This window comes from Clytia hemisphaerica, unplaced genomic scaffold, assembly GCF_902728285.1.
Source record: "Clytia hemisphaerica strain Z4C2 unplaced genomic scaffold, Clytia hemisphaerica genome assembly, whole genome shotgun sequence".
In the NCBI taxonomy this organism is placed as follows: Eukaryota; Metazoa; Cnidaria; class Hydrozoa; order Leptothecata; family Clytiidae; genus Clytia; species Clytia hemisphaerica.
The window spans coordinates 202,016-228,962 of NW_027103874.1; the positions used below are offsets into that span (position 1 = coordinate 202,016).

A 26,947-nucleotide genomic window follows, 5' to 3' on the forward strand; every position below is an offset into this window, starting at 1 on the left:
AATAATCTTCAACTGAACTAACTTCAAATTAAAATCTTTATTTGATCGATCGTCTTTTTCCGTGCTTTTGAATGAGTTTAACAGAAGACTTTGGACCGCATATGAAAAGTAAATCAGAATATTAGAAGATTTATCAAAAAATCACAAAAATAAAAATATCTAAAAGGAATGGATTAAAGTTTGATCCAAACTTAAATGAGAACTATTGTTTTCTTGTCGCCATAATTCATTTTAAGTCCAAATCTGTTAAGTTAATAAAATTTAAAAATCTCATTACTTTAAAGTCTTCACGATTTGTTTTATTATCTCAAAAAACAATTTTCTTATCATTGAAAAATCTTTATGAAAATATTATGACCGCAAGAGATTGTACGTTATTGGATAAAACATAGGTACCTGTCAGGGCATGTCAAAACACTCCATTCTCGCAGACCCCCTGGGACCTCTTCCCACTTGAAAAACTGGCAAAAATATCGTCCCCAGTGGAAAATTATTTTGGTCCCCGCTGACAATAATCAGATAAGCAAATCATGCAAAATATTGTGCTATTTTTTCCATCCCTATTGAATTTTCTGGCTTGAAAACAATATAATTCAAATGCTCCACCATAAAAAAAAGGAATATTAATTCCCATTGAGTTTTGGTCCGTTATTTTTACCCCTACCGGCTGATCTTACTAGGTCTGTGAGGGCTGTGTCGAAGCCCAGTACATTTTTTTAAATCAGCATTCTAAAACATAATATTATCATCACATATTCATTCGGTACCGTAGATACCGACATATATTACATATAGCAATGGGGATAGAAACTCTATTGTTCCAGACTGTGAAATATCCAGTGGGGATGGTTTTGGAGTGCAATTTTTGACATTGAATTTCTAATGGAGATGAAATGTCTTTTCCAACGACGTGATATCGTTCCATTCCGATCAGCGTACCAGTCTACCCTCGAAGGGATGAAAACATTTTCCTCACATTTTCTGAACATTTCAAACTTAAAATCAGAAATTTTATTCAATATTAAGCCGAAGTTTTTTTTGTTTATATTAGACTTTGCATAGTTAAAATTCCGATCAATTTTCTCGCTAACTATTTTATAACTCAAGAATACGCTAGTTCAGTCACGCAATGCAATGCAATCAACATTAGAAATTTAGAACTTCTACTGACTTTTTGGGCAGACTTTGTGATTCGTGTGTTGTAGTTTTTATGAAGTAAAACTCGGAATACCGAACAAATTTCCATCAATTTACCGTCACCGGCAGTGTTTTGAATACCGAGATATCGTATACGGAGGCTTGAAATCGTCGCTATCGCTTATCTAGATTGATTTCATGTTCCATGCAAAGTTTCTTGATAAGGGACACAGAAATATTTACCTAATTTCAAAATTTGCCTCCCTAGTTTGCTCAAATTTTGGTTGACCCATCACCCTACTGTCAGTTGTATATCCCACTCACATTTACGCAAATCATAGAAAACCACACATCCTTTCCAATCGCGTCTTATACACCTTTTCGATCGTAACCACAAATTGCTGCGCGGTCATCTTTTGTCCGTTTTACCGCCCTAAAACCGTTCCAGTCTTTTTTTCGCACCTATAGACAATAGAAAAAGGTGTAAAAAAAAGGATTGGATCGGGTTTAGGGGGATGATTAGATATTAAAGTGGCACGTGCCTGACCGCGTGACTACGGTCGAAAAAGTGTATTTAAAACCACAAACCATCCCATAAAATCATAAATGGAATATTCCAGGAAAATAAATCAATTAAAGAAATCCGACTCAATAATATAGAAAGCTCTATATAAATAAAATCCTTTAAAAAATAAAATCAAAAATAATGTTGACAGGCTAACCGACTTGTCCAATATGAGAAAGAATGAGAATAGTCAAGTGTCGTCTATACAGGTCTTATAGTAGAGATTATGAGCTATCATTGAAAGATGGAGGGATTATAGACACCGCTATGCTCTAATAATCATGACTTCAAAGCTTTACATCCTACCGAGCGCTCAATTCATAGCTTAAAACAAAATGGCAAAAAAAGTAAAAAGAAAAATCACTGATATCTTTTCATGCTAAAAAAACCGCGATAAAGCTTTACAGCTTTATCAAACAATTAATTTGGAAAAACATCTTTGGGGAAGATTTTCATAAGTTAAAGCACCAATAAAATTAACACCTTTATAGCACTGAGCACCCTTCTTCGCAGAGCTCACCTCTTAAATTGAAAATACTGTAGTCTGTATGACAGATTTGATATATCACTCTCCATAAAGAAAAACTGTTACATTTATTTAGCTTTCTTTATCAAATCTATATTAATATATACGAACAAAAAGTACCGCCTTAAAAAGGAAGAGACACGCGCTGAAAATCATTAGAGCTAAGATCTACGTTCAACCTTTACAGCAATTTCTGTCATCCCAGTTTGCTAATACACGTTTTTTTAATAAGAACGTCAAAAAATTTCGAAGCCTTCGGATGTTCTTAGTTTTTTGGATTTGAAGCCTAAAAATGTTCTTAAAACGTTCTTATTTTCAGCATTTTTTGAGCATTTTGATGTAATTTTTAAGAAAATGCATGTTTTTAAGTCTCCAAAGCCTTAGAATGTTCTTAGAATGTTCTTAAACTTTTGGGCCTCGAAGCCTTATGTTCTTATATAGTTTGTTCTTATAAAAAAAAAAACGTGTATGTAATTTCAAAGATCCCCACAACGTGAAAAGGCGTGTTATGATTTCCTTCCTAATATTTGAAACAAAATTTGAAAAACATTTTTAACTGAACCTCAATCTATGTTTTCTTAAAGGTTTTGTTTTTACATATGTGTTCCTGTTTCATATCAGACACATATTTTATATCAGGACGGTGTCTGCCTTTTGGAAGCATGGGGTCCTTCGAACACTAGAAAATACCTACCGACTATAAAAGAATCGATATCTTAGGTTTAAATCTAGTTTAGAAATCTAGCTGTAAAACTGTTTTGAGCTCATAACCAGCTGCTTTCATTTGAAGGTTTTGCTTTTAAATAAGAATGATATCGTTTGCTTACTCATCAATTTTAATTTTCAAGCTTTTTCACATTGGATTGACATGGATGTGGAGCAAGATTAGTTAAAAAAAGGAAAATAAAATATTTTTTTGCTTACACCAGTATAATAATACAATAGGCAGACACCGTCCTGATATAAAATATGTGTCTGATATGAAACGGGAACACTTAAGTAGAAATAAAACAAAACCTATATAGATTGAGGTTCAGTTAAAAATGTTTTGAAAATTTTGTCCCTTCAGCTCAGAAAATACCAGCCTTAAAGTCTATTACTCTCAATAACTCGAACAAACTTAAAACACAAATAGAAGTTTTTTATAAGAAACATAGATCTAAAAAAATCAAAAATTTAGGGTAGAGTAGAGAGTAAAAAAAGCACCATAATTTTGCCCTAAAAATAAGAACAAGATACGAACAATTTGAATCTCAAAGTGTAAAGAAAATGAAAAAAGCTTTCACAAAAAAGAGTTTTATCGAGACAAGTTTTTTCCATGAAAGAGCCTATCAAGCACAATATTTTGCAAAAAGAATCTGACCTTTATAGCTATAAATTTTCAGTAAAGTACTCTACCCAACCAGACGAAGCTTAACACCTCCAAAAGCTCCAAAACAAATATTATATCATTTTTTCTTTATTATAATTCACACTTTGTATGTTACATTTTACAAAGTATTCATTCCAGTAAAGTCGCTAATTTTTATGATACATGTTTTTTTTATAAGAACATCCAAAATTTTTGAAGCCTTTGAATGTTCTTAACTTTTGGAGTTTTAAGCCTAAAAATGTTCATGTAACATGTTCTTATTTTCACCATTTTTTGAGTATTTTTGTCCATTTTCCTAAGACATGGGTGTTATTGAGTCTGCAAAGCCTTAAAATAAAAACGTGTAGAAAATGTGAAAATCTGTAGAGGCTGAACAGGCTTTACCATGGTAATAGACCTTATCGAAATTTTTAATTGTTTTAAAAAGTGATGCATTGTGGGATTGTTTCGAGTGTATTACAATAGAATTCCCTCGAGGAATTCCTAAAAGATTTCTATTGTAATACACTCGAAACAATCCCACAATGCATCGCTTTTTTAGAAAAACCAAAAACTCCGATAAGATCTATTCATCTGATAGTTACATCTATGTGTAACTAACTTTACAACCTTAAAACGCTGCAAAGCAAAGAGATTGGGTCGTAAATGGAGGAAGGTATGCCGTCAGCAAAAAAAAAGCGCACTGGGGCATGTCTCCTCTAACGAAAATTTATGCCGTCATTTAGGAGTTCAGACGTGTGATGTTAATTCTACCTTGTGGACGCTAACAGTCTCCTCGCGATTTTGATAGGTGTATCTTACAAACAATTGCATTTTTAAATAGAGTAAGACAGTTCCATATTGTGAATTCTTTGAAATGTTCTCCAGTCGACAAAAGCGTCATAACAACGCCCACTTAATATTCATACCGTCAGTTTATAACACCAATACAACGTTATAGACTGACGCCAGATAAATGCTAACCAAACGTTGTGTGCCACGGTGGGTTATTAACTTCTCCTGTTGATAAAAATCAAAGAAGCTTCCAAGAAACCAAGCAGATTCCCAGTGCAGTGATGGCTACCATGTTTGAAACCATATCTGAAAAAGTAATCAAATATTACACCCTTTGATAGTATCATACACAATTCAGTGGCCCAGTAACTCTGTCAAGAGATACTGTATGAGGAGAATTCAGCTTGATTTTGTTTTCGTGGGTTGAATTTTACTGTAATTTTTGGTTATGGCCTAACTGATTTTCCACAGTGAGAGAGGGGGAGGACACTAGCTCTGTGACAAATGTGTTATTGACACACCATTAGATCTTGCTATAAATATTTTAAATGTTACAATCACGTTATAATCCTATAATTATCCTTGAAATTAAGATAAATACAGAGTGAAGTCTCTATAACTTAGAAGGTTCGTTACTTAAAGGAACCAAGAAAAAACTTGTTCGAATAAAGGAGACATTACAGAGGTTCGAGTTATAGAGTCACTTCACTGTAGTAGTAAAACAAATAAAACATACCTTTATGGGCAGCTGATATCGGTTGACAATTAGTTGAATTTATGACTAATTTGCAATTCTGTTTTTCTGGCGTGGTTTGAATGTGTTTGAATGTTGTATGTTGAAAACTTTGGGTTGATTTTGAATAGTATTTTGTTGTTTGCAGTGCTGTTTCTGGAGATTTTGTTGGTATTGGTCGATGAGTTGTTGTTTGTAGAGGATGGTTTGTTGATGGTTTTAGTGAGATTGTTTTTTTCTCTGATATGGGTTTCGCTCCTGTCGTTCTTGGTGGTGGTGTTATCTTTGGCAAAGTGGTTTTTGGTGTAGAAACGATTGTCGAGGATGGACCAGTGGTCGTAGTCGTTGTCGATGACGATGTAAATGGAGCTTTAAAAAAGATACAATTTGTGTTGAAATATAAAGGGGGCACTAATTTCTGAGCGAATGAACCTTATTTTCAGTAGCGGCAGGGGGAGGGGCAGGGGGTAGTACCCCCGCCAGCGGCCAATTCTCTTGGGTGCCAAAAAGCGAAATACGAAAGGCGTAAAAGAAGATGCTTCTGATTACTAATTTCAGCGCCCCTTTTCTCTTTTTCACCTTAGAATTGACAGTTTTTGGCCAAAAAGTGAGAAAATAGATATGCACCTTTTATTGTAGGCGCCAAAGTCTAAATCTTCTAAAATTGCCTTCCCAGTTTGCCGAATTTTAGTCGAGCCACCACGCTTCTGTTATATCTTAGGATGTTTGAAAAATATTATCTTGGTGAATTGAAAGACCAAGAAGAAATGTAGCATTTCCAAGAAGATAGAGTCTAGACAACGATGTTTCATTAGCCTATTTCAGGCTCGGCGGGAGCGGGGAGACCTCAGCCCCCCCAACTTTGAGCAAAGGAGTCTTCAGCCTCCCCACTTTTACGGTTGTTCCGCTGGGCCTGTATTTCATTCGTATGATTCGTGAATCCCAGGCCAAAAGGGGTACAGGGATGTGCTTTCTGGTCACGGTACCTTTTCTGCCTTCCATAAGTCCAAGGTAGGGTCGCAAAATCAATAAAAAGAGAAAAATCAGTCACTCGTATGGTATTTTTATGAAGGAATTCGAGAAAATTTCCCATTCAAGGTCACTTTTTTCGCAAATTTCGCAATAATAAAAAAAAACGTCCCCCTAGTAGGGTTCATTTTTTAGAACCTCAGTGGTACATCGCCGCCGGTTGGTAAAGGTATACCCCCTCCCCCGGGTCGTGTTTCTACTAAATTCTATTTTCTATTGAACTTACAGGGATAAAATGCACAAATCAATGCATGTATATTTCCCTTTAAAGACATTAAAAAAATTGATTTATTTTCAATATTCAATTGACTTGGGTATCAAGAACTATTTCCGATCGTTGTTTGTCTTTCAAAAACGTTTCTCAATTTGCAAAAGAGGTGCTCTACCATAAAAAGTTGGTTACTGCAGTGACGTAGAAAAATATAATGTACTAAAAACACCAATCTTATGATAATAATTGGAAAGTTTTGCAGTTGCTTTTTATTTTCTATAAAATAGGGTAATTAGTGAGGTCTGTTCCCGGGGGGGGGGGGTACTAGGGCAAGATGGGTTACGGGGATGCTCCGCTGGTCAGGGTACCTTTTTTAACCTCCACGAGTCCCAGGTAGGGTCGAAAAACACCAAAATAGAGAAATCAGTCCCTCGTGGGGTGCCTATTTTAGAAAATTTGGGGAAAAAGTAGAAAAATTGAGAAAATTTTGGAATTTCAGTCCTATTCAGGGTCACTTTTTTCGCAAATTTCGAGTCCCACGTAGGGTCCATTTTTCGAACCTCAGCGGAGCACCCCCGTCGGTCGGCAAGGGTAGTACCCCCCCGGGGGTCTGTTAGCACAAAAATACTTCAGATGGTGATAAAAGCATGAAATTTGGCACAAATGATCCTTAGAGGGTCTTAAGCTTAATTTTAAACAGTAACTCCAAATTTTCATGTGGCTAACAGACCTCACTAAATGTATATAGGTAGGAAATCGAAAAGCTAATTTTGCAGAAATTGAATGTTAAAACTTTGAAATATTTTTTTAACATATCATTATCATATATTTTCATATTGGTTTTAACCAGCAGTATATCTCCTACATGCTGCGATTTAGGATATAATATAACCTGACATTTAACTGTTACTTATCCGTCTCAATCACGCCAAGCGAACAGCGTGAATGCGCCTCGGAAAGGATATGATACAAAAACATGTGGATTATGTTGGAACAAGATAGATTTCGATTTCCCATAAAATAATATATGAAAAATTGCTTGTTTATGTCATAACATTGACTAAAATAACAGAGGACAAACAGCTTTTCTTTTACACAAAAGGATAAGGCACTCGTGTGGATTATCTCAGTGGTAGTGTAAATCCTTTAAATGCTTGATTTCTATTACACAGGTCAAGAAAAAAGCATTTCCTTTTAAAAATCATGTGTCAATTTATTGAGCGCCAACCAAATCTGCCTGAAGATTGTCACCAAAGTAGCATGAAACTGCTAGTAGCAGAATAAAAAAGTGTCTTTTCTTCCTGACTAAATTTTAATCTGTAAAGATTCGTTCAAACTTGTTATAGACTTTTCAATTAACCCCCCTCCCCGAACAAGGGGTCACCCATCGGAAATTTCGTGTCTGATTAGCAGCCGACACTTGCGCGTGGACCTTTTTATAAATTACGTCAACGAGTAGGGTTTACATCAAAATATTGCTACGGTGATTGATTCCCAGAAGAGCTCATAAGAAGTATAAAAGTAATATTTGAAGACTAAAAGGATTTAATCACCTTGGTCAAACTTACATTTATTGAGTTTGAAGCCCCGAAGAGGCTAGAGAGGAATCTGCAACCTTTCTGAAGCAAGAAAAAGTGAAGCCTTAAGTTTGCCCCGCATTTGTTTGAAAAACACGCGGTTCACATTTTTTGGATGGGAAATAAGTGGCTTCATTTCCCATCCTGTAGTTTCGGATCGAGCCCCTTCGGGGATTTAAAATCAATGGTGAGTTCTTATCTCATTGAGTTTGAAGCCCCGAAGAGGCTAGAGAAGAATCTTCAACCTTTCTCAAGCAAGAAAAAGTGAAGTCTTAACGATTTAAGCTGCATTTTGAAATTTTGTTTGATAAAATGCAGGTCAAGCGTGGCTTCATTTCTCATTCAGGAGTTTCGGATCTAATCCCTTGGGGGCTTTGAAATCAAACTTACATTTACATTCACGATTCGTGATCGGGTACACAAACTGTCCAGGGACACCAATATTTGATTGAAATTCATAACTCTCCGTTTGAATCAAAGAAATTTTATTAATTTGTTGCCAACGGCAACCTGGATTTGAAACACCATGCATAAATCTTGAAAATCTTGGTAAATCACCAAAATTGATGACAAGAAAAGTATCATTGTTAAGATTTTCACATGAAGCAAAGATCACTTGAAAATGAGCATTATATAACGTGTTAAATGTTGACACGACCGCATGGTTCGTTTTACATCGGGCGCCAAATCCAGAATGCATTGAATCTGATTGGTTAATACCATATTGGGCATTGTTTGAGCTGTAAGCTGGTTGGCTTATTCCATACTGAGCATTTAGTTCCAAATATTTTGTAATAGCGTGATCTGTATGATCGAATGTCTGTTTTTCGTCAAATATCTCACGTATATAAAGAGCGTCTTCACCGTTTCTAGAAGGAAATAGAATCATTTAAAAAGGGATGAAAAACTTTGTCCCAAATTTTTCAATATCTTTTGTAAAAGAATTTTATATTGATAACTTGCTTTATTTGACATGATATCTAAGTTTTTAACCTTATCCAGAAATCTAAAGCTTCAATTTCTACCAGGGATGGCAGTGGGTTTACCAACTGACGGCATGCGCAGTGAAAAAAATGGCTTTTAGAATGACGTCCTTACAGTGCAGCAAAAATTCGGGAAATTCATACCCTTACAGTGCATTTTTCTCAAATTTTCAACTCTTTTAGAGCAAAAGAATCAAAATTTGCAATCTATCCTGAATTTACTGAAATATTTCAACCCTTACAGTGCATTTATCAAAAGTTCCACCCTTAAAAGGTATAATTGCATTTCTGCTATCTTGAAAAGCATACCCTTAACCACCGCACATACTCGTCGGTCAATTAAAAAATGTGCCGCACTCGGGATATCTAGGCAAACTAAAACAAGTCGCTGTGATCAAGGAATAGTTTTTAATTTACACGTTTTGTGTTTTGAGAAAAGATTCAAAGGTAATTTTCAATACCTGTTAGTATGATAAGGACTGGCATATGCAACAACTACATCCATCTTTTTTAGATCTTCATCCAAATCTAACATAGAGTCCTTGTCGTTGTTGATCACAATAAAACCATCTGGAAAGATCTATGACAAAAATTGACAACAAATTGAATGTCTTTTTTAGAAAGAGAGAGGCTCTAGTGATTTTTTTTTCAAGTTTGTCATTTTTTGATTATCTGATTTATTAGACACTAAATATTGCTCAAAAATATGAGCGAAAATTCTTGTAAATTAATTGTGTTTTTCTTGTTTGAAAATTCAATAACCGTTAATTCTATGGGAAGTTGTTTCTGAAAGATTCTTCGAATCAACAACATTAGGAGGACAATATATTGGTCGAAAACTACAAAATATTGAGATATCAAACTATAAGAAATATTGGTTCCCTCAGTAGTGGAGAGTGGTATAAATTACCCTTTTTTCTTATTCAAATCTTCCTTTAAAAAATTCGAAAAAAATTTTAGGTCCCTTGAAAATTGAATTAGAAAGAATCACTGTGGTATGCTATTGCTTACTTTCAATCGTGTTGCTGTTCTGTTTCCAAAAAATATCATTGGTTTTTGCAATTGAAATATTTGACTTCGTGCTGCATAATCTTCGATGAAATCCAAATAACCGAGAAACGAGTCTCCGTGTGGTAATCCATTTGCAACGAAATCTGAAATACAAAGTAACCAATCAAATAGTGAGTAAATAAGTAAGTAAGTAAAGTCTGCGATCGTAATCGGAGGTGACCCGAAGGCTCCTCTTTCGATAGCTATCTACCCGAAGGTAGGGGAGGGCGCCACTCTTTCTCCCTAGATTTCTCCACTTATCCTTGATCTTCTCTTAATTGCTGGGCATCAAGCAGCGAGGCATCAAGTACCATTTTGGGAATCTTTGGTATGACCCGGCTGGGGGTTGAACCCAAAACCTTGCGAACCGTAGACGAATGCACTACCACTGCACCACGGTTTCAAATACAACCTCGTGGATTAAGGGTTTTGATTGATTCACAACCTGTAGACTAGTATTCTCACTCCATTAGGCTTGAAATCCATTAGGCGCCTACTTTAAAGGGATAAATTTTCGCGGGGATCAAATTTTAAATCAAGTCCTAATGGAAATTTGGAAAGGTGTTATCCACGAAATATTTTTGAAAAAAATGTCAAATAACTACTTAAAATGTTTACTGGCATCAAAGTAGTAGTTTGCTGGTTACGAAATTTAATCCCCGCAAAAATTTATCCCTTTAAAGTAACTGACACATAAACTGTAGTTTTGAAAACTCATATAAAATTGGTCCTTGTAGATAAGTGGACGTTATCAAAAAGAATATTCTTGTTCATTATTTAAAAACTTACTAGTATTCGCTTTGCTTCTCCCATTAAAACATTGACCAAATATCTTACTCAACTCATACACATATACACCAGGTGGTACATTAGGCCATTGCTTTGTGAGCTCACTCTTAGCAAAAATATAACGGCTCTCTATATGCTTATACGGTTGTGCAACGTAACATCTAGGTACATTAATTCCAATTTGACCAATGATGGAATCTAACCGCTGATATAACAGAAAAAGCCAAGTTGCATCTTCATTGTAAGCAAAGACAATTTGAAAATCATTTGCTTTCAAATGGGCGGGATTTTTTCCGTCCCTCTCGGGCGTGAACCATGTAATCATCACTAAATCTGTCAACGGTTTTTCTTTGGAAATTTGATCTTTAGTTCGCAAAAGTAGTTTCGTAGCATTAGATAGCAGGGTTTGATCCTTTGATTGTTGGATATAGACGTTACCGGGCAGATCCGTGACATATCCGTATACAATTGAGGAATGATTATACGGAAACCATACGATGTCTTCTTTAGGTTTTTTGTTCAAGGAAACGAATCCATATTTACTGACCTGAAAGATACAAACGTGTGATTCATATTAGTAATAAGAACAGCGTGTCCCAAAAAAAAAAGCGGAAAATTTTTTATATAAAGTGAAATCCTCATAATTTATGCAAAATTTTGCATATCTAATATTTTTTTCTCCAAAACCTATTTATTCATCTTGGAAATTGAATTGAATATCTATTGATTACAGAGAAAATTGTAATCTTATTTCTATTATTCTAAACCCAGTTTAGAAATTGAGTTTTGAGGATTTTTTTTAATATAAAGATTTAGCCGCTCTTTACGGGACACACTGTATGTTAAAGAAACTATGATAACCTTTCACACACTTTTCATCTCTGACAGTGCACGAAAAATAACGGTTTGTCCCAATAATTCTTTGGCGGTGTATCTCGGCAAACTAGTTTGTTAATTACTCATGTCGGAAGGCGAGAACATTATGGTGGCAGTCGTTTGCTGAAATATGAACTGCGTGGGAGGAAACGCTAGTCCAGGAAACCTTTGTGAGAAGGTGCAGATTTCAGCCACTTCCACCGACAGATTTTCTTGGTACGCTTACTTCGCTCATACGCTCACTATTCCCACGTGATATCGTTCTAGCCCGAATGAGGTTCTAGTCTATAATACGTTTATCGCTTCAAAAAAATTATCATTCATAACGAAGGAAAAAGAGTAAAATCTATTTACGTATATCTTGGTGACATTCTCTTGACCAAGGAGCATCGGGAATTTCAATTGAATCTCAATAAATGAATCGGAAGAGTTGTAAGGTACGAAAGCATCAGTTCGAGTCTCATCAAATGGAAAATAATCTAAAGAAAAAGAAAGATTCGTTTCCCTAATCTTTTTTTTTCTAAAGATGCAGTTGATACCCTTTAATAGATCTTTTCATAATTACGTCACGGACATCACTTGCCTCTTTTTGAAATCATTGCCAAGGTGATTATAACTCCCAACGGATTATATTAAAACTGCTTTCTATTCATTAAGAAATCATTTAATGTCTCAAAAGACATAAGCACTATGGTAATTGTTTAAATACGAGGCAAAAAATGTTTGTGACGTAATTTATAAAAAGACATCTATTGGATTTTCATCAAATAATAGATGAGCGCATCGAATGGTAGAACGTTGAATTACAGGGTGTCCCTAATTAAAGTATCGAGTTTGAACATGCGATTGAGTAGAAAAGTTTGTGTGTGTTATCGCCAAAATATAAGAACGTTCTCCATCACACAGGCTTATTACAAAAGGTAGTTACAACGTATAAATTAATCGTAATGACAAAGAAAAAAGAGGGAGAGCTTAAAATATAATTTTGTGAACACGCACATAAAACTTTCTACTCATAGTTGTGTTTCGACTCGATACTTTAATTAGGGACACCCTGTAGAGAGCACCAACCGTAACTTGAATGCGAAAATAAATTGTGTGAGTATAGTATAAGAAAGCCGCGGCTGGAATGATAACATCTGAACTTCTGTTGTTCTATCTCTGTCGTATTTGATGACTATTTTTTTATCAAGAGATCAGTAATGTAGCATCTTTAATGGTAAATTTTATTGGTTTGTCGTTAATACTTACTTCTCAGTGTGTTTTGGACATTAATGATATACCCTTGATAATACACTTGTATTATAAAATCATTGTAAAGGAAAGATCAACAATAAGAAATTTAAACAAGCACAAAATGGCTGGGCTGAAAGAACTCAAAAATAAACAAAGTGCCTCGAATGCCTTCGCAATATTTCAGTGAATCTTTTAGAAATCAAGAAAAAAGTTTAAGATAATACTGTGAAAGTTTCAAGCCAGCACCTTCAAAATTTATCATTCAAACTGACAAGAAAGTTGTCATCCTTGAATATAGTTCTTATATTTAAATTTTGGCGAAAAAACTATTATATTTCCAAAATACCTCTAAAATATGTCCAAATTAGTTCAAGTTCTATTGGGTACATTCAAAGATATCTAGAAAATAAAAACTTTTTGTGAAGGAAAATAAGAGAAAAAATTCAAAAACTGTCTACCAATAATAAACTGAGCATCTTGATGTTCTTATAAAGCTCGGAGACAGAGATAGACAGCAATTACTGAGAAGACAATGTGGTAATATTCCAGCCCGGCTTTCTTTACTGGTGTGAGGCTGTACTCTAGGTACCAAATAAACGGGGGGGGGGTTCGAATAAACGGGGGGAGGGGGTTGGAAAATTTTTGAAATTTAAAAACGGGGGGGAACTAATGCCGGGGGGGGGGGTGGAAATTGGACTTATGAAAATCCCAAAATAAGGTAAATATAGGCGAAATCAGGCTTTTTGGAGCAAAATAAGGGGACTTCTTTTAGCCAATTGAAAATATTCTTTAAAATTAATAAACGGGGGGTCCTAATAAGGTCCGGGGGGGGCGGGGGTTGGAAAATTTTCGAAAAATTAACAAGCGGGGGGGGGGGACCGTTTATTTGGCACCTAAGAGTACTCTCGAGTACCAATTAAATAATAGACGGGGAGATTGGAATCAACGTTTTTGGTGAAAACAGTGTACTTGAAATTTGTTTAGTAGCCCAATCAACTTTAGAGATATCACGTATGCATAAATCAAAGCCTTTCTATAATTGATGAACGTTTTGGAACGACGTTATCTAAGAAAAGAATTATGCTTGTCAAAATCAATTCTTGAACCCAGTTACACGTTCCATGCACCAAATTCTGCTTAAAAACCTTTCCTCTCAGGTCCTCTGAAATTAATGAAAGGGTTGTTTTTCTTACTATTGCGTTTTTTACATCCATGATCTGTCAGTTGATGAATTTTGGTCATTTCTTGAAAATTTGATCTTCTCAAATCCTCATATGATGGAATATGGAAATAAACGTTTTTCTCACAAGTATTATCCGAGTAACCTGCCTCAGCCCAACGCTCGCTGTCAACTCTATAGTATATTGAAATCCCAAACGCAGTTTCCCCATCACTAGCCAATATCATTTGAAAACTGTTTTTATAACCACGGCTGAAGATATCATCAACTGCATCTCGAACGTTAATGAAAGTCACTACAAAAGCATGATTCATTCGAAAACCAGTCTGATTCAATGCTTTATTAATCAAGTCAAGATCGGATTGATCGAATGTTTCTCGATAATAAATGTTCCCGATCGAATCTGATTCGAAGTCACTGTATAATGTAGAGAAAGCGACAGAGTCTTTGGTCATGAGCTCTGTTTCGTATTGAGAAGCCCGTAGTAGCGATAATCTGCCATTTGGTGATAGCTGGAAAGTAAAATGAAGACAAAAAATTGATTCCCTTTTCGACTGGTACTTTACCTAAAAATATTTGAGATGCCTTACAGGCATAACCTAAAGCAAAGTTCTGAGGTTAGGTTCGAGTTTGCTATAGGTGCCTGCTGGGAAACAGGGACAACACGTACCCAGTTGGCACACAACGTTGTTTTAACGTTATATGGACGTTGTGAACATTAGATAAACGTTAAAAGAACGTTACGTGTGCCAGCTGGGTATTTTCAAACTTTATGCTGTGGTCATTTTAAGATTTGGAAGAAAAGTGTTTTCTTTCATAACGGCGAAATTTGGTTAAGTTAGTTAGGTTAAATTTTTCTATCCTAACATTAATTAATGCATTGATAACTTGCTTACGTAAAGAAATCTGCTGAGCTTTGTAAACAAAGGCATTGTCTTTTTCAATTCAATATGACGTTCTGCATCGTCGAACTTGCTCAATATTGTGTCTCCGTTAGATGAACCGTACGGTATAAAGGCTGGAAAAAGAAATTACTGAAATTAGACTCTTGCAGGAATAATTGTAAGGGACTCACGTTCCTAAAAAAAATATAAAATATTTCTATAAACATATCAGGAGTCTCTTAAATAGAATCTAAAGATTCACACGTGCAATAAATTCTTTTCCTTGACAAAGACTCTTAGGTCAGAATAATTATTCATTCTTTCGTATTAACCTCAGTAAATCGAGTTTCTACCATGGGTGTAAATTCATCACCGAAAGAAATTAGCATGCATATGCCAAGATCTTGTCTGTACACAGACCCAGCTATCTACGGCTAATTTCAAAGTTAATTGCCGTAGAGGATCTATTGTCGTTGTCTTTTCTCATTTGAGATTTTTCAAATCAACAGCTGCGATGGAGTGCTGGTGAAAGAGGGGAGACGATTAGAGAAGTCTTGCTAATTATAAATCATACTTCATCGCAGAGGTCTCCGTACGGGAAATTTTTATCAAACAGATAGTGCGCACAGAGTGTACTACGAAGCGATAAATGTGAGATACACTTTGGTTTAGAGTAACTAAGATGTCGGTAAATCTAAGGAATCAAAAATATTATTCCAAATGAAACAAGAGTACCTTTGTGCATACAAGTTTGATCGTACACTTTGAAAATATACTGTCCAGATCGACCTGTATTTGATAGCACTCTGTTCTGATTTCCAGTAGTAGATGAAAAGAATACATCTAGTCTGTTCGCATCCCAGTTACAATTCTTGCTTTCATACGCATTCTTTGTTCCATACCCGAGGTAGGTATGATATTGTATGATGATATAAGCCTCCATCCCGTTACTGACCAGTGCTACTTGAAACGATTTCTAAAGATAAAAGATTCAATTATAGTTGTGTACACAGCATGGCGTTCAAGAGTGCAACTCTTGAGTAGTGAAAAGGTACCCTTACAATGCATTTTACTGAAAGTTTCTGACCCTTACACTGTTGTAGTTTGTTTTATATCTTGTTTTACCGAAGCCAAATGAGCCTGTTATGTCGACACAATGTACAAAACAAATCAAAATGGGTGCAAGTTAAAACTATAAATAAATATGAGATTTTTATTGTCAGACTTCCAATTGAGCTGTCCCCAAACACACCCTTGTAGTGCACTCCATCAAAAGTACACCCTTACAGTGCATTTCAAGGGTCTCGAAAAACCTACCTTAAGGACGGCACATGCCGTGGGTCGGACCATATGAGTCCCCCCCCGGGGTTTGACTTCGAGAGATTTCATTCGGCTTCTGCTATGTATGAATTGACAAAACATCAACGAGTGTATAGACTTCGAAATGGTTATTCGCTTCAATTATTTCAGTCCGGAGTTAATACTATATAGCAGCCTTTAAAGTAGAAAGTCAAGCTCAAGACACAGGTTTTAATTCATAGGGACGTGTTTTTTTGACTGTATTAAAATTCATGTTTTGCACCGCCTTTATTTATTGAGATCTTTATTGTTTCTTTGAAAATACGAATTGTTACCCTGAGTATCAGAGATTAAGTTTTCAAAGAATATATTAACCTCTGGAGACAAATAATAGAAATTTTATCGCACATGTGTCAATCTAATCACTGTAGAAAAAAAAACAAAGATGAAGAGCAAATGTTACCATATAAATGTCTAGCAGACTGTATCAGTATGCAGTTTACTATTTACGAATTTCCCAGAAACCTCCAAGTGTAATCGAAGGCTGCGTTTAGACCAATTGGATTTGTAATTTGGCATTTGCTCATGAGGGATTCGATTTTGATAGCTTTTCCATTTTATTTTCTGTCATGGCATTTAAGGAATCGTCTTTTTAGAGTCATTACTGAAAAGGTGATTCCCTCAAGTTCAACTTTGACAGATCAAACAATGAAAAGCATGGAATTTCTCAAAAACTGCAGTCATTAAGTCATTTGCCGTAGGGCTAGGCTATGGCAAATCTTGCAAATTTTACAATCTAGAAAGAAACTGAATAATAGTATTGAATAATATTTCAAATGCCAACGAAATGCCAACACGCTGGCATCATTAGAAAGAAAGAACTGAATAATAGTATTGAATAATATTTCAAATGCCAACGAAATGCCAACACGCTGGCATCATTAGGCATTTGAAAAACCGAACAACTGACTCTCTTTAAAAAGCATTGATGACATTGTTTAGTTGTGTTTTCAACGACGGGAATAAAAATATCAACTTTGAACTTCATCCAAGATCTTGGATGGTCGTCACGGTTACTTTTGTCTTCGTTGATTGCGCGCTGAATAGAATTTGGATTCGTCGGTACAGCGTCGATATATGATTTCGACCTGTGCTTTTCACGGTAACGAATTTTCAGTAAGCAGGAATTTTTTATGTCCGTCTACCGGCCAAAATACTCAATCAGTTTTTGAAACTCAATCCAAAATAAATTAAATTGTTTCTAGTGAATAACCTTTTTTGTAGTTTATGGTTTCAGAAGGTTCCTTTAATATTCCGAAGCTACAAATTTCATTATCGCATATATAGCTAGATAAAACAGATTAGCTATCGAAAGAGCGACCCCCCTCCGACTGTGGTCAAAGACATACTTACAGATTTCATTTTCACATAACAAATATCATAGTCTTACCGGTTTGGAGTTGGAGCCATCTTCAAGCATGTTGTCATAATCCACCATAAAAACATGATTGGTATTGAAATCCCTTCCAAGGAAAAACTTCATTTGTGAATTAGCAAGTTGTATGACTTTAGAGGATGTGTCAGTGATCTCAAGGTAAGAAATGTTTCCTGTTGGGAAAATGATGAAAGGTAAGCAAACGTTTAAAACAATGTTCAGACGTTACAGTTTGGTAATACTCCTACATGGTGTTTGTTACGGATAGGAAGTGCGCATATTGATTTCGGAACGTCTTGGAGTAACGAAGTGGAGCAGTACCGTTCCGATGAAAATAGTGGATCGAAAGCGTTTCGATCTGTTTTGTTTTGTAACGTCTTCATTTTTGACGTTTCGAATTTTGAAGTTTACACAGTGTTTCGGAAAACCCGAAACGTCTGAATGTGGTTTTAGACTACGCCATGAATTCCTTCGTTTTAAGCGTAAGGCTGACCTCTTAAAAAAAAGGCCTAAAAGCCAGGTGCTGCCTATTGTGTAGACTAGAACGTCGACAGTCGGTACTCTTGTTAACTTGAACAATTTTTCATCGTCAACTAACAGATTCCTACCCTACTACCTGAAGTTTTTGAAGAGGACTTTGATAGAGGTTTTCTTTTCCCTTTTTAAATAACCAACCCCTTACGAATCTCGAGAAAATGTGCGTTCCCCGTGCGAATGATAGACATATAAACAAGGGCTTGAAAGGCATAGAAATAATTAGCTCTAGTTTAGACGGTCCACCTTCTACCTTGCCTTCCCTCATTTTTGACGAAAGTCGGCAGAAAATCGACTGTCTAAAGTCAATGTGATGCCTTCTTTTGACGTCAATGCAACGACTTGTTCTATCTTTTTCAAGCAAAGATTTGAAACTGCAAACTTTTCTATCGATCTTATGCCGTCGCTTACATCGAGAGGAGGCAAGGCAGAAGCAGGCTCTTACCGATAACTAGGTCTTACAGGTAGGAACTATCAAAGAAAGGCAGGGAATTTGAGGCAACAGTATACCTCTTCCATCTTGCCCTGTATTGAAGTTGACATTCGCAAAGTAGATTTTATTGTACACCATGTTTTGAGGTTTGATTATCCAACTGAATCGTGAATTATTTAGATTCTCCAATGAAAGGTAGCCATCAGTACCCAACTAGAGTTAAAGAAAGACATCTTCAGTAGCATAGACATGAGCGGCGCAAATTTTGTGAAGGAGAGCAGACTTTTATGAAACAGTAATTATTTATAGTCCGAATGCCACATAAAGATAGCAACTTGCCAGAATCGATTTTTTATTCTTCTTTTGTTGGTGAACTTCTCAGGATTGCTCGTTCTACGTTACTTTTCGAGGACTTGAAAGTTAAAGCCAAAGTTTTTATACAAAGAATGCGATGTCAAGGTGCTGAAAACGCAAAGTTAGATTGCAGTCTTCGACGGGTTATAGTTCGTCATTTTTCAGAATTTTCAAGATTTCAACTCTCTCAAGATTCACTCGTTCGCCAGCTCTTGCGGTGAGCGGTCACGGTGTACGGGGCTTCGAACCGGGTTATAGTCCGATTTTTTAAATTCTCATTCTTTCCCCACTCTTTCCATCTTATTCTTTGAACTGTAAAATGTGTGTGAGAGCCACAGGGTTGGATAGTGGCAATCCAATCCCAGTTCCTTCTCTTCTAGTATGCTTTCTTCAACGTTGTGGCAGAAACGTGTCAAAGGTGTGGCAACTTTGTCTAGTAGAAAGTATACTTCTTTTCTCATTGTAATTTTAGTTTCTTCGGCTGGTTCCGTGTTACGTTTTAGTTTATTTTATATTATTGCGCGCGTTTTATACTTTCAATAAACACATCTTTTTACTATCTTTTATCTGTGGTGGTGTCTAATTAACACTGCTTGGCCTACCTACACAACCCTATTTCCATCATATAGGAGGATATTTTCACAAATGGCCGAAATCCTGTGTAGGTCGAAAACTGAGGAACAGATAATGTGTTTTCTTGAAATATTTTTTGACTCATATTGAGTTACTTCTTTCCATCTTAACTCATATTGAGTTACTTTCTTCCTTAAAGTCATTTTAGATCACTAGTTTTACATTGACGGATTTCTATGTCATCATATTTTCCTTTTCTACTCCAACCTGATTGATTTTCTGTGAATGTTCATTCTAGATTTTTGTTGTATTTGTATTGTCTTTTTGTTTTGTGGGTTTTTGTATTTATTGTTTCCATTTTGAGTAGTTGAAGGTTTTATACTTCTAGACTATATATATAGATATGCCCTCCGATGGGTCGGAATGGGTCGTACCCACGATGGAGTAGGAGTCACAGCGCAAGCAGACATTGTAACCCTACAGATGCGAGCTGCCGAGCCATGGTGTATACCACGACATTCGAACTACACGGGAGAACGGATGTCCTCGCAGGTGTAGAACCTCCTAAGTGTCTCGGCACACCACAATGTCTGGAATATCTACCCATACTCTTGTATCAGAGTTATGGTACCCAATTCCCCTCACATGGCATGGGTTGACCCGGGCGAAGGAGCATTCACTTGCCAAGTGAATCGTAGTGCCACGGTGGGTATCGAACTCGAAACTCCTGGATAGAAGTCAGGCACGATAACCACTACACCACTACGCCGTAATTATTTATTCATAATATAAAAAGGTAACTACTGTGTCATTAAAATCTGCTCTCCTACACAAATTTTGCACCCCTCTTGTCCACGCTACTGATCTTCGTGGTACCCCTCTTAAAAGTTCTTGCTTACTATAATAGAAAATTCAGAGCATGGAGACGAGAAATAACAGAAGAAAGGGACAAATAATAGCAAGGGCCTCTCTTTAGGTTTCAAAAAAGCGAATACAAAAAGGGCGTTAAAAATGGCAGTCTCCTACCCAGAACCACTTGCTCCATTTTTAATTATACTGATGGACGTGATACGCAATCTTGTGCGCTATCAGAATCATAAAAAGTGAACTGAGGTACTGAGTTCGAGTTTATAGAATTCGAGTATTATTTGAATATGGCCTCTACATTATACTATAAAATAATATTTATGAAATATAATTCAATTATTTTACAATTAGGGCCATTCTATTTAACATCTACAGGGGGTGGAAGAACATTTCCAGTGGATAATGTGAAGAAGATATTTCCTTGGGGTCAAACGCAGGTTTTTTTATTTTCCATTTGGTAAAAAATTATTTTAAAATTTCCAGGCGTAAAAGACTGATTTTAGTTCGTCCACCCTCACTTTAAAATATAAAGAAAATTTTTTCCCTTGTATGTTTAAAAATCGAAATAACCCATTGTAATTTCTTCAAATTGTTGAAAGATTTTCTTTTCTGCCAGTATTATTGGTCTATTTATGACATGCACCGTTGCAATGTCTTCCACGGACCCAACAAGCTGATTGGTTGAAAGTGACATATTGACTGATTTTACGTCACTTACAGCCAATCAGCTACCGTGATGTAATGCCAGAAGACATGTCGATGATTGGTTGAAAGTGACATATTGACTGATTTTACGTCACTTAAAGCCAATCAGCTACCGTGATGTAATGCCAGAAGACATGTCGATGATTGGTTGAAAGTGACATATTGACTGATTTTACGTCACTTACAGCCAATCAGCTACCGTGATGTAATGCCAGAAGACATTGCGATGGTGTATATCATAAATTGACCCAGGAAGTTCGGTAAAGATTTCATACTCCATAAGAAATATACTCACATAAAAGGTGTCATGGTAACCACTGAACAATGGCATTTGTTTTGAGAGTCGAATCTTATCCACGTTACTGCTCCCACGTGACAAATATTTATAACCAAGAAATTCCGTCACTTTAGGAAAATACTTCTCTAAAAAAAGAAAGAGAAAGAGAAAAGTGATCACTTTTAGATCTTAAAACCGAGCCCGGATAAAAACAGTTCAATTTTCCTTCTTCCAAATGATCGCCGAATTCCGGCACTCCGTCCGAAAAAAAGGCCTGATTCCACCAACCGTGAAACCCAGAAGGGGGCTTTGTCTACTAACACGAAAGTCTGACAGACTCAATAGTCGGCCAATAGACCTCTTCATAAATTGCGTCATGAGGAACGCTTTTAAAACCTGCTTTTAAAATATTACTTTGGCAATTGATTCCCAGAGACGCTCACAAAAAGTTCACTCTATTTTGAAATAGAAAATAATACTTGGAGTCTCAAGGGATATAAGCACCATGGTAATGGTTTCAAAAAGAGGCAGCCTTTGCACTCAAAACAATTTATGAAAAGGCCGAAGAATCGGTAGTAGGTAGAATCAGTGGAATCTCCCTAAACCTTCCCACTAGCTAGGTTATGAGAAAACAGCATGGCGTTATTATAGGCCATTTCACAGTCGCAAAGCGTAATGGGTAATCAGGACAATTGCGCGCTAATAACGACTTACTATTGGTCCAATGTTTTGATAATTTTTGAATATTTTTGCGTCTAACCAACGGGAAACCGTTATCGAGGCGCAATTAGTCCTGATTACCCATGATCCATTTTGACTGATAAAAATGGAATAGAGCCTTCTCTTCCGATTCTAACTCTCCTGTGAGAAGGGAAAGAAAGATATTCCAGCGTTTGAAATTGTTTAAAGGGGAACTCAACTAATTTTTCACTTTTGGTTTTTGTTTGGATTTTTTGGATTTATTAAGTCAAACAAATACGGAAAAAGTCTATTTGACTTGTATCTTTAAACACTACATCTCAGAACACTCCTCTATCTTTGCTTCAAAAAGTGTGTTTAAAAAGAACCCCCCTCTTTTACCAGAGAAAAAAAATTATACCTGAATCACATTCTAATGCGTTGATTTCCCATATAAACTTGCCAGCTTCACCTATATTAGATTCTCTGGCCATATCCGTTGCTCTTTGAGGATTAATAATGGTGGATTGGCAATTAGTAATATTAAAACCAACAATTGCTGCGTCATATAATTCCTTGTAAATTGTGATGATGTACATTTTGGATGTGTTGTAGGTTATGATGATTTGGTAATGGTTAAGGTTTTTCCTCCTGAAAGTTTGATTAATTATTATTAGGACCAAAAAGCTAGATGCTGAATGAACCTACCTGATGATGAAAGTTAGATAGCAATAAGGAAAAACATAAAAACAATCAATCAGAAAATATAGCGGTTAGCGAAAATGCATTGAATTTCATCATTGATTGTTTATGGGGGAGAGGGAAGGGGAGTAGAGAAAAAAGAAATAGAAATTTCCAGTTGCAAAAATCAGTTTTATTGACAATTGAATCATGCTTCATGGTGGGCATTGTTTATCAATAATGTTTTTGTGCGAAAAAGCGAAGAAAAAGTCCAATGAAAATCTGCAAAAACGGCAATCTCCGGCAAAATTTCTCAAACATCGGACTTGACCATGTTTTGGGCATTGCTAATACGCATCTTTATGCAAAAAACAACAAAAAAACTAATGATGAAATCTTGAGAAAATGCCAAAAAAAACGGTTTTTAGGCACCTCCTACCTACCTCTGAGGTAGGTCTAAAAAAGAATCAATATAAACAAAAATTGCAAAGAATATCAGATTAAATGTGGGAGGATGAAGTCTCCAAAATTCCGTCTCCACCGGGCAATTAAGAAGAACACTCAATTTTAATCTCTGTCTGGGCTAGAGCTGCTGAAGCAACCATTTTAAGTAGTTCAATTTCTGAAAAATGTGCTATTGGACTTTTCCAGAAAAAAACCGTATACCCCCTGTTGAGGAGGTCCATTTCCGTTCCAAGGGGTAAGGTTTCATATGTGGCGGAATTCCATAGGGAGATACAAAAATCTGTCTAAAATAACTGGAATTCCTTAGGGGTAGCTTTTTAAATCCTATTAAAATTCAGAATTCCGGAGGGATTTAAGCCTGAGATGGCCTGGAATTCTAGGGGGTTATAGCATTTTCAGCCACAGAGGGATGGACCTCCTCAACAGGGGGTATACGGTTTTTTCTGGAAAAGCCCATTGGGTCTCGGACTATCGTTTGCCATAGTTTAAGATTATCTAAAAAGCTTTTCATTTGGGATTTAGTGAAAAAGATAAAGCAGATTTCATGCCTACTCGTGCCTCCTGAGCAACATGGTTTGCTTATAGAAAGAAATGTGCATAGCAACAACATCCTCACCTTTTTCGACCAATTTTATAGGTAATGACAAGGGTGTTGAGTGGAACAAAGTTTGCTACGTTCATTTTTTGAAGATCGCTATCAACCAAATCTTTAATGTTCTGAAAATAATGAATAAGTTATACGATTAAACGTTTTTTGTTGTCAGTTTTATCAATTCCCGGGGGGGGGGGGGGGCAGCTGGGCAAAAGGACCGACGGGTATGTGCGGGTCCTAAGGGTATCTTTTCCAATATGTTTAAAATGCACTGTAAGGGTCGGAAAAACTAGAGATGCACTGTAAGGGTAGAAATATCAGAAAATTCTTGAAAAATCTAGATATTTTGACCAAAAATACTAGAATTTTGACCATTTTTTGCACGAAAGGGATCGAAAATTTAGGGGAAAATGCACTCTAAGGGTATGATTTTCACTGATTTTTGCTGCACTGTAAGGGTGCAATTTTAAAAGCCAATTTTTGGCCCGCACATACCGTCAGTCCGCAAACCCAGTGCCCCCCCCGGGTATCAATTAGGCGAGACCAATTTAATTTGTTGTTCTACAGGCCCGACCGACCCTATTTTTGCTAAAGTCAAAAAAAATAATTATATTGAATTTCCACTACAATATATTTTACACACTAGTTATTTTTAAGAATCAAATTTGAATAAAGCTGAAAATTAATTCAAGAAATTGAAAAATTTAGAAAATCAAGTATTCCATACACTAAGATTTTATTATGATCTTCATCAAAGATAAAATAAAGTGAATTTTTTAACCAGATATTTTTTGGAAAACATTTTCGGTGTTTACCAAACTCTGATAAATGAAAAATTTATTCTTATTTTACCGACCGACTGACATATTTTGCTAAAGTTCTGCCCGTAGAACAACAAATTAAATTTGTCTCGCCTTACCGGGCCAGTAAGGAAACATCACAATATTCAAATGTCTAAGTTTTCTGGTATACTGTTAATAGATTGTCAAAAGGAAGTAAAATTGGAAACACTAATGAATTACCAATGCAAGTTCTTTTAGCCTGCGAGAGAATCGAAATAGAGAGAAACCGACATTGACAATTCGTTCAATTTATTCATACAAGTAATTAAAAAAAGGAATAATTGTTTCATTGCAGAGAGTTTTGTATGTAGAAAATTAGAAGGTGCCAAAAAAGAGGGATTCGAATTATGGAGAGGCTACTGTATTAAACGTTATTTTTATAAGAACAAACTATAAGAACATAAGGCTTCGATGGCTGAAATATTAAGAACAAGTTAAGAATATTTTAAGGCTTTGTGGACTCTAAGAAAACCAAATTTCTTAGGAAATGGACTAAAATACTCTAAAAATGGTGAAATAAGAACATTTTTACGCTTGAAACCCAAAAAGTTAAAATAATCCGAAGACTTCAAAAATTTTGGAAATTCTTATTAAAAAAAACACGTACCTTTGCTTGAGATTGATAGAAGCTGACATAACCTTTCTTTCCTGGTTCGAAATCACCACAAAAAGGGTAAAACCCTCTTCGATGATCTTTGATATAATTTCCCTTCTTACTGTAATGATATCCCTCAGTAGAAATATAGCCATGGTTTCTTATCTGAAGAAAACAAAAGATTATTTCATAAAATTCGCGAAGGTTATATCAGCTAAATTCGTTTCAAGAGTAATATTCGCGAAAGTTTCTGCTCTTTAAGTACAAGGCACTATGCTAAACAGTTCACAGTTAGGAAGACAAAGAGTATAACAGAGATTTCCTAGAAATCAGAACACATCATTTGTATAAAATATTGCTTCGATGGCTGCTTCTTTCCACCAGAATTGGAAATTTAAGGGATTCTGCGGTTGAGATCCAAATAAGTACGTGTATTTAGGAACTTACATAAACATGATCTTTTGTATCGATCCCTTGAAAATTTGAGTTGAAAGGCACATCCAGCATCAATTTCACTCGATTTGAAGTCATTCGCTTTGCGCCATCCTCAGGGTAGAAAGTCAATGCTGTAAAATGAAATACATTGACAGTGAATTGGAGCGATCAACTTCTGAGTGATTACAAGTAAACTGATTTAGTGTACTCTTTTTTTATAAGCATAACGTTTAAAATAAGCACGCTTAGGCTTAAATTCGGTAAAAAATAAGGACAATGTCAAGCATACATCCAAGCTGTAATGTAAAAAGAAATCGTACAGCTTTTCTAAAGCTTTTTAGGTTTTTTTAAAGGAATTTGAGCTTTCTTATACCAAAAAATTTCGCCTACGGCGCCAAACTACAAAGAAATTCATTCTATGAGCCGAATCAATGTTCCGACTTAAAAATTCGAAATTTTCAAGAACCCAAGGAAAACAAATCGAAGTCCAAGCAGAGATTCACGAGATTTTGCTAAGCATATTGAGCCTCGATCCGATTTTCCCGTATGCTTATATAAAAAGAGCGCGTACGTCAACCCTAATAAATATTCTAACATGATAAATCGTATGTTACATCTAAATAAATTTAGCAATGTATGTATAGATGAATATTATGTTATTATTGAATAAAATTGAGCCCTTTTATAAAGTAGGAAATTGCCCAGAGGGGATTTATCTAAATAATCCTGCATTTACTAAAAATAGACAAAAAGAACGACAAATTTCATAAAGAGCGACAAATGTTGACATACCCAACGAACCCCGACCGAAAGTGCCTGCACCACACCTACGTATTCATTCCTCTTTGCTTATCACAGGAATTAACTACATATGGTTTAAAGAACGACATACTACGCATACGTGTTTACAATGCAGGATTCTTTAGAGGAACAGACTGCCCATTAAAGAAGCATTTACCTTCATTTAAGAACACCAAGTAAAGATTAAAAAGTAAAACAACGTAGCATAAATTCACCATTTTCAAAAAACTTGTGTGATTATTTTGTAACTCACATATTACTTTGTAATGAATCGTCTGTTCAGCAAAACATTGAATATATTACTGATGAGAAATATAAAGCTTACTCCACGGTCCTGTAGAGCGCCCTTTGTTGAAAAAAAATAGGGCAATGAGTTATGGAATAAAATATGAGCCTAACTAATTAATATTTTACCAAAAAAATAATATATTTTTTTTAATGAAAATTAGTGTTATCTCA

The 26,947-nt window shown here is 35.7% G+C and overlaps 1 protein-coding gene across 1 annotated transcript; it reads right to left on the minus strand.

Moving 5' to 3' along the window:
- Positions 1-3,662: 3,662 nt before the first annotated feature.
- LOC136808342 (uncharacterized) lies at positions 3,663-26,710 on the minus strand. Its single transcript, XM_067064873.1, has 18 exons — positions 26,646-26,710; positions 25,700-25,818; positions 25,265-25,417; positions 23,840-23,940; positions 22,499-22,728; positions 21,418-21,545; positions 18,701-18,836; positions 17,672-17,829; positions 15,658-15,898; positions 14,935-15,056; positions 14,052-14,550; positions 11,977-12,101; positions 10,747-11,293; positions 9,919-10,061; positions 9,369-9,487; positions 8,315-8,793; positions 5,111-5,476; positions 3,663-4,680 (listed from the first exon to the last, which is right to left on the minus strand). Exons 1-18 carry the CDS (start codon positions 26,704-26,706, stop codon positions 4,613-4,615), a joined length of 3,795 nt encoding a protein of 1,264 aa, XP_066920974.1. The 5' UTR covers positions 26,707-26,710; the 3' UTR covers positions 3,663-4,612.
- Positions 26,711-26,947: the final 237 nt, after the last annotated feature.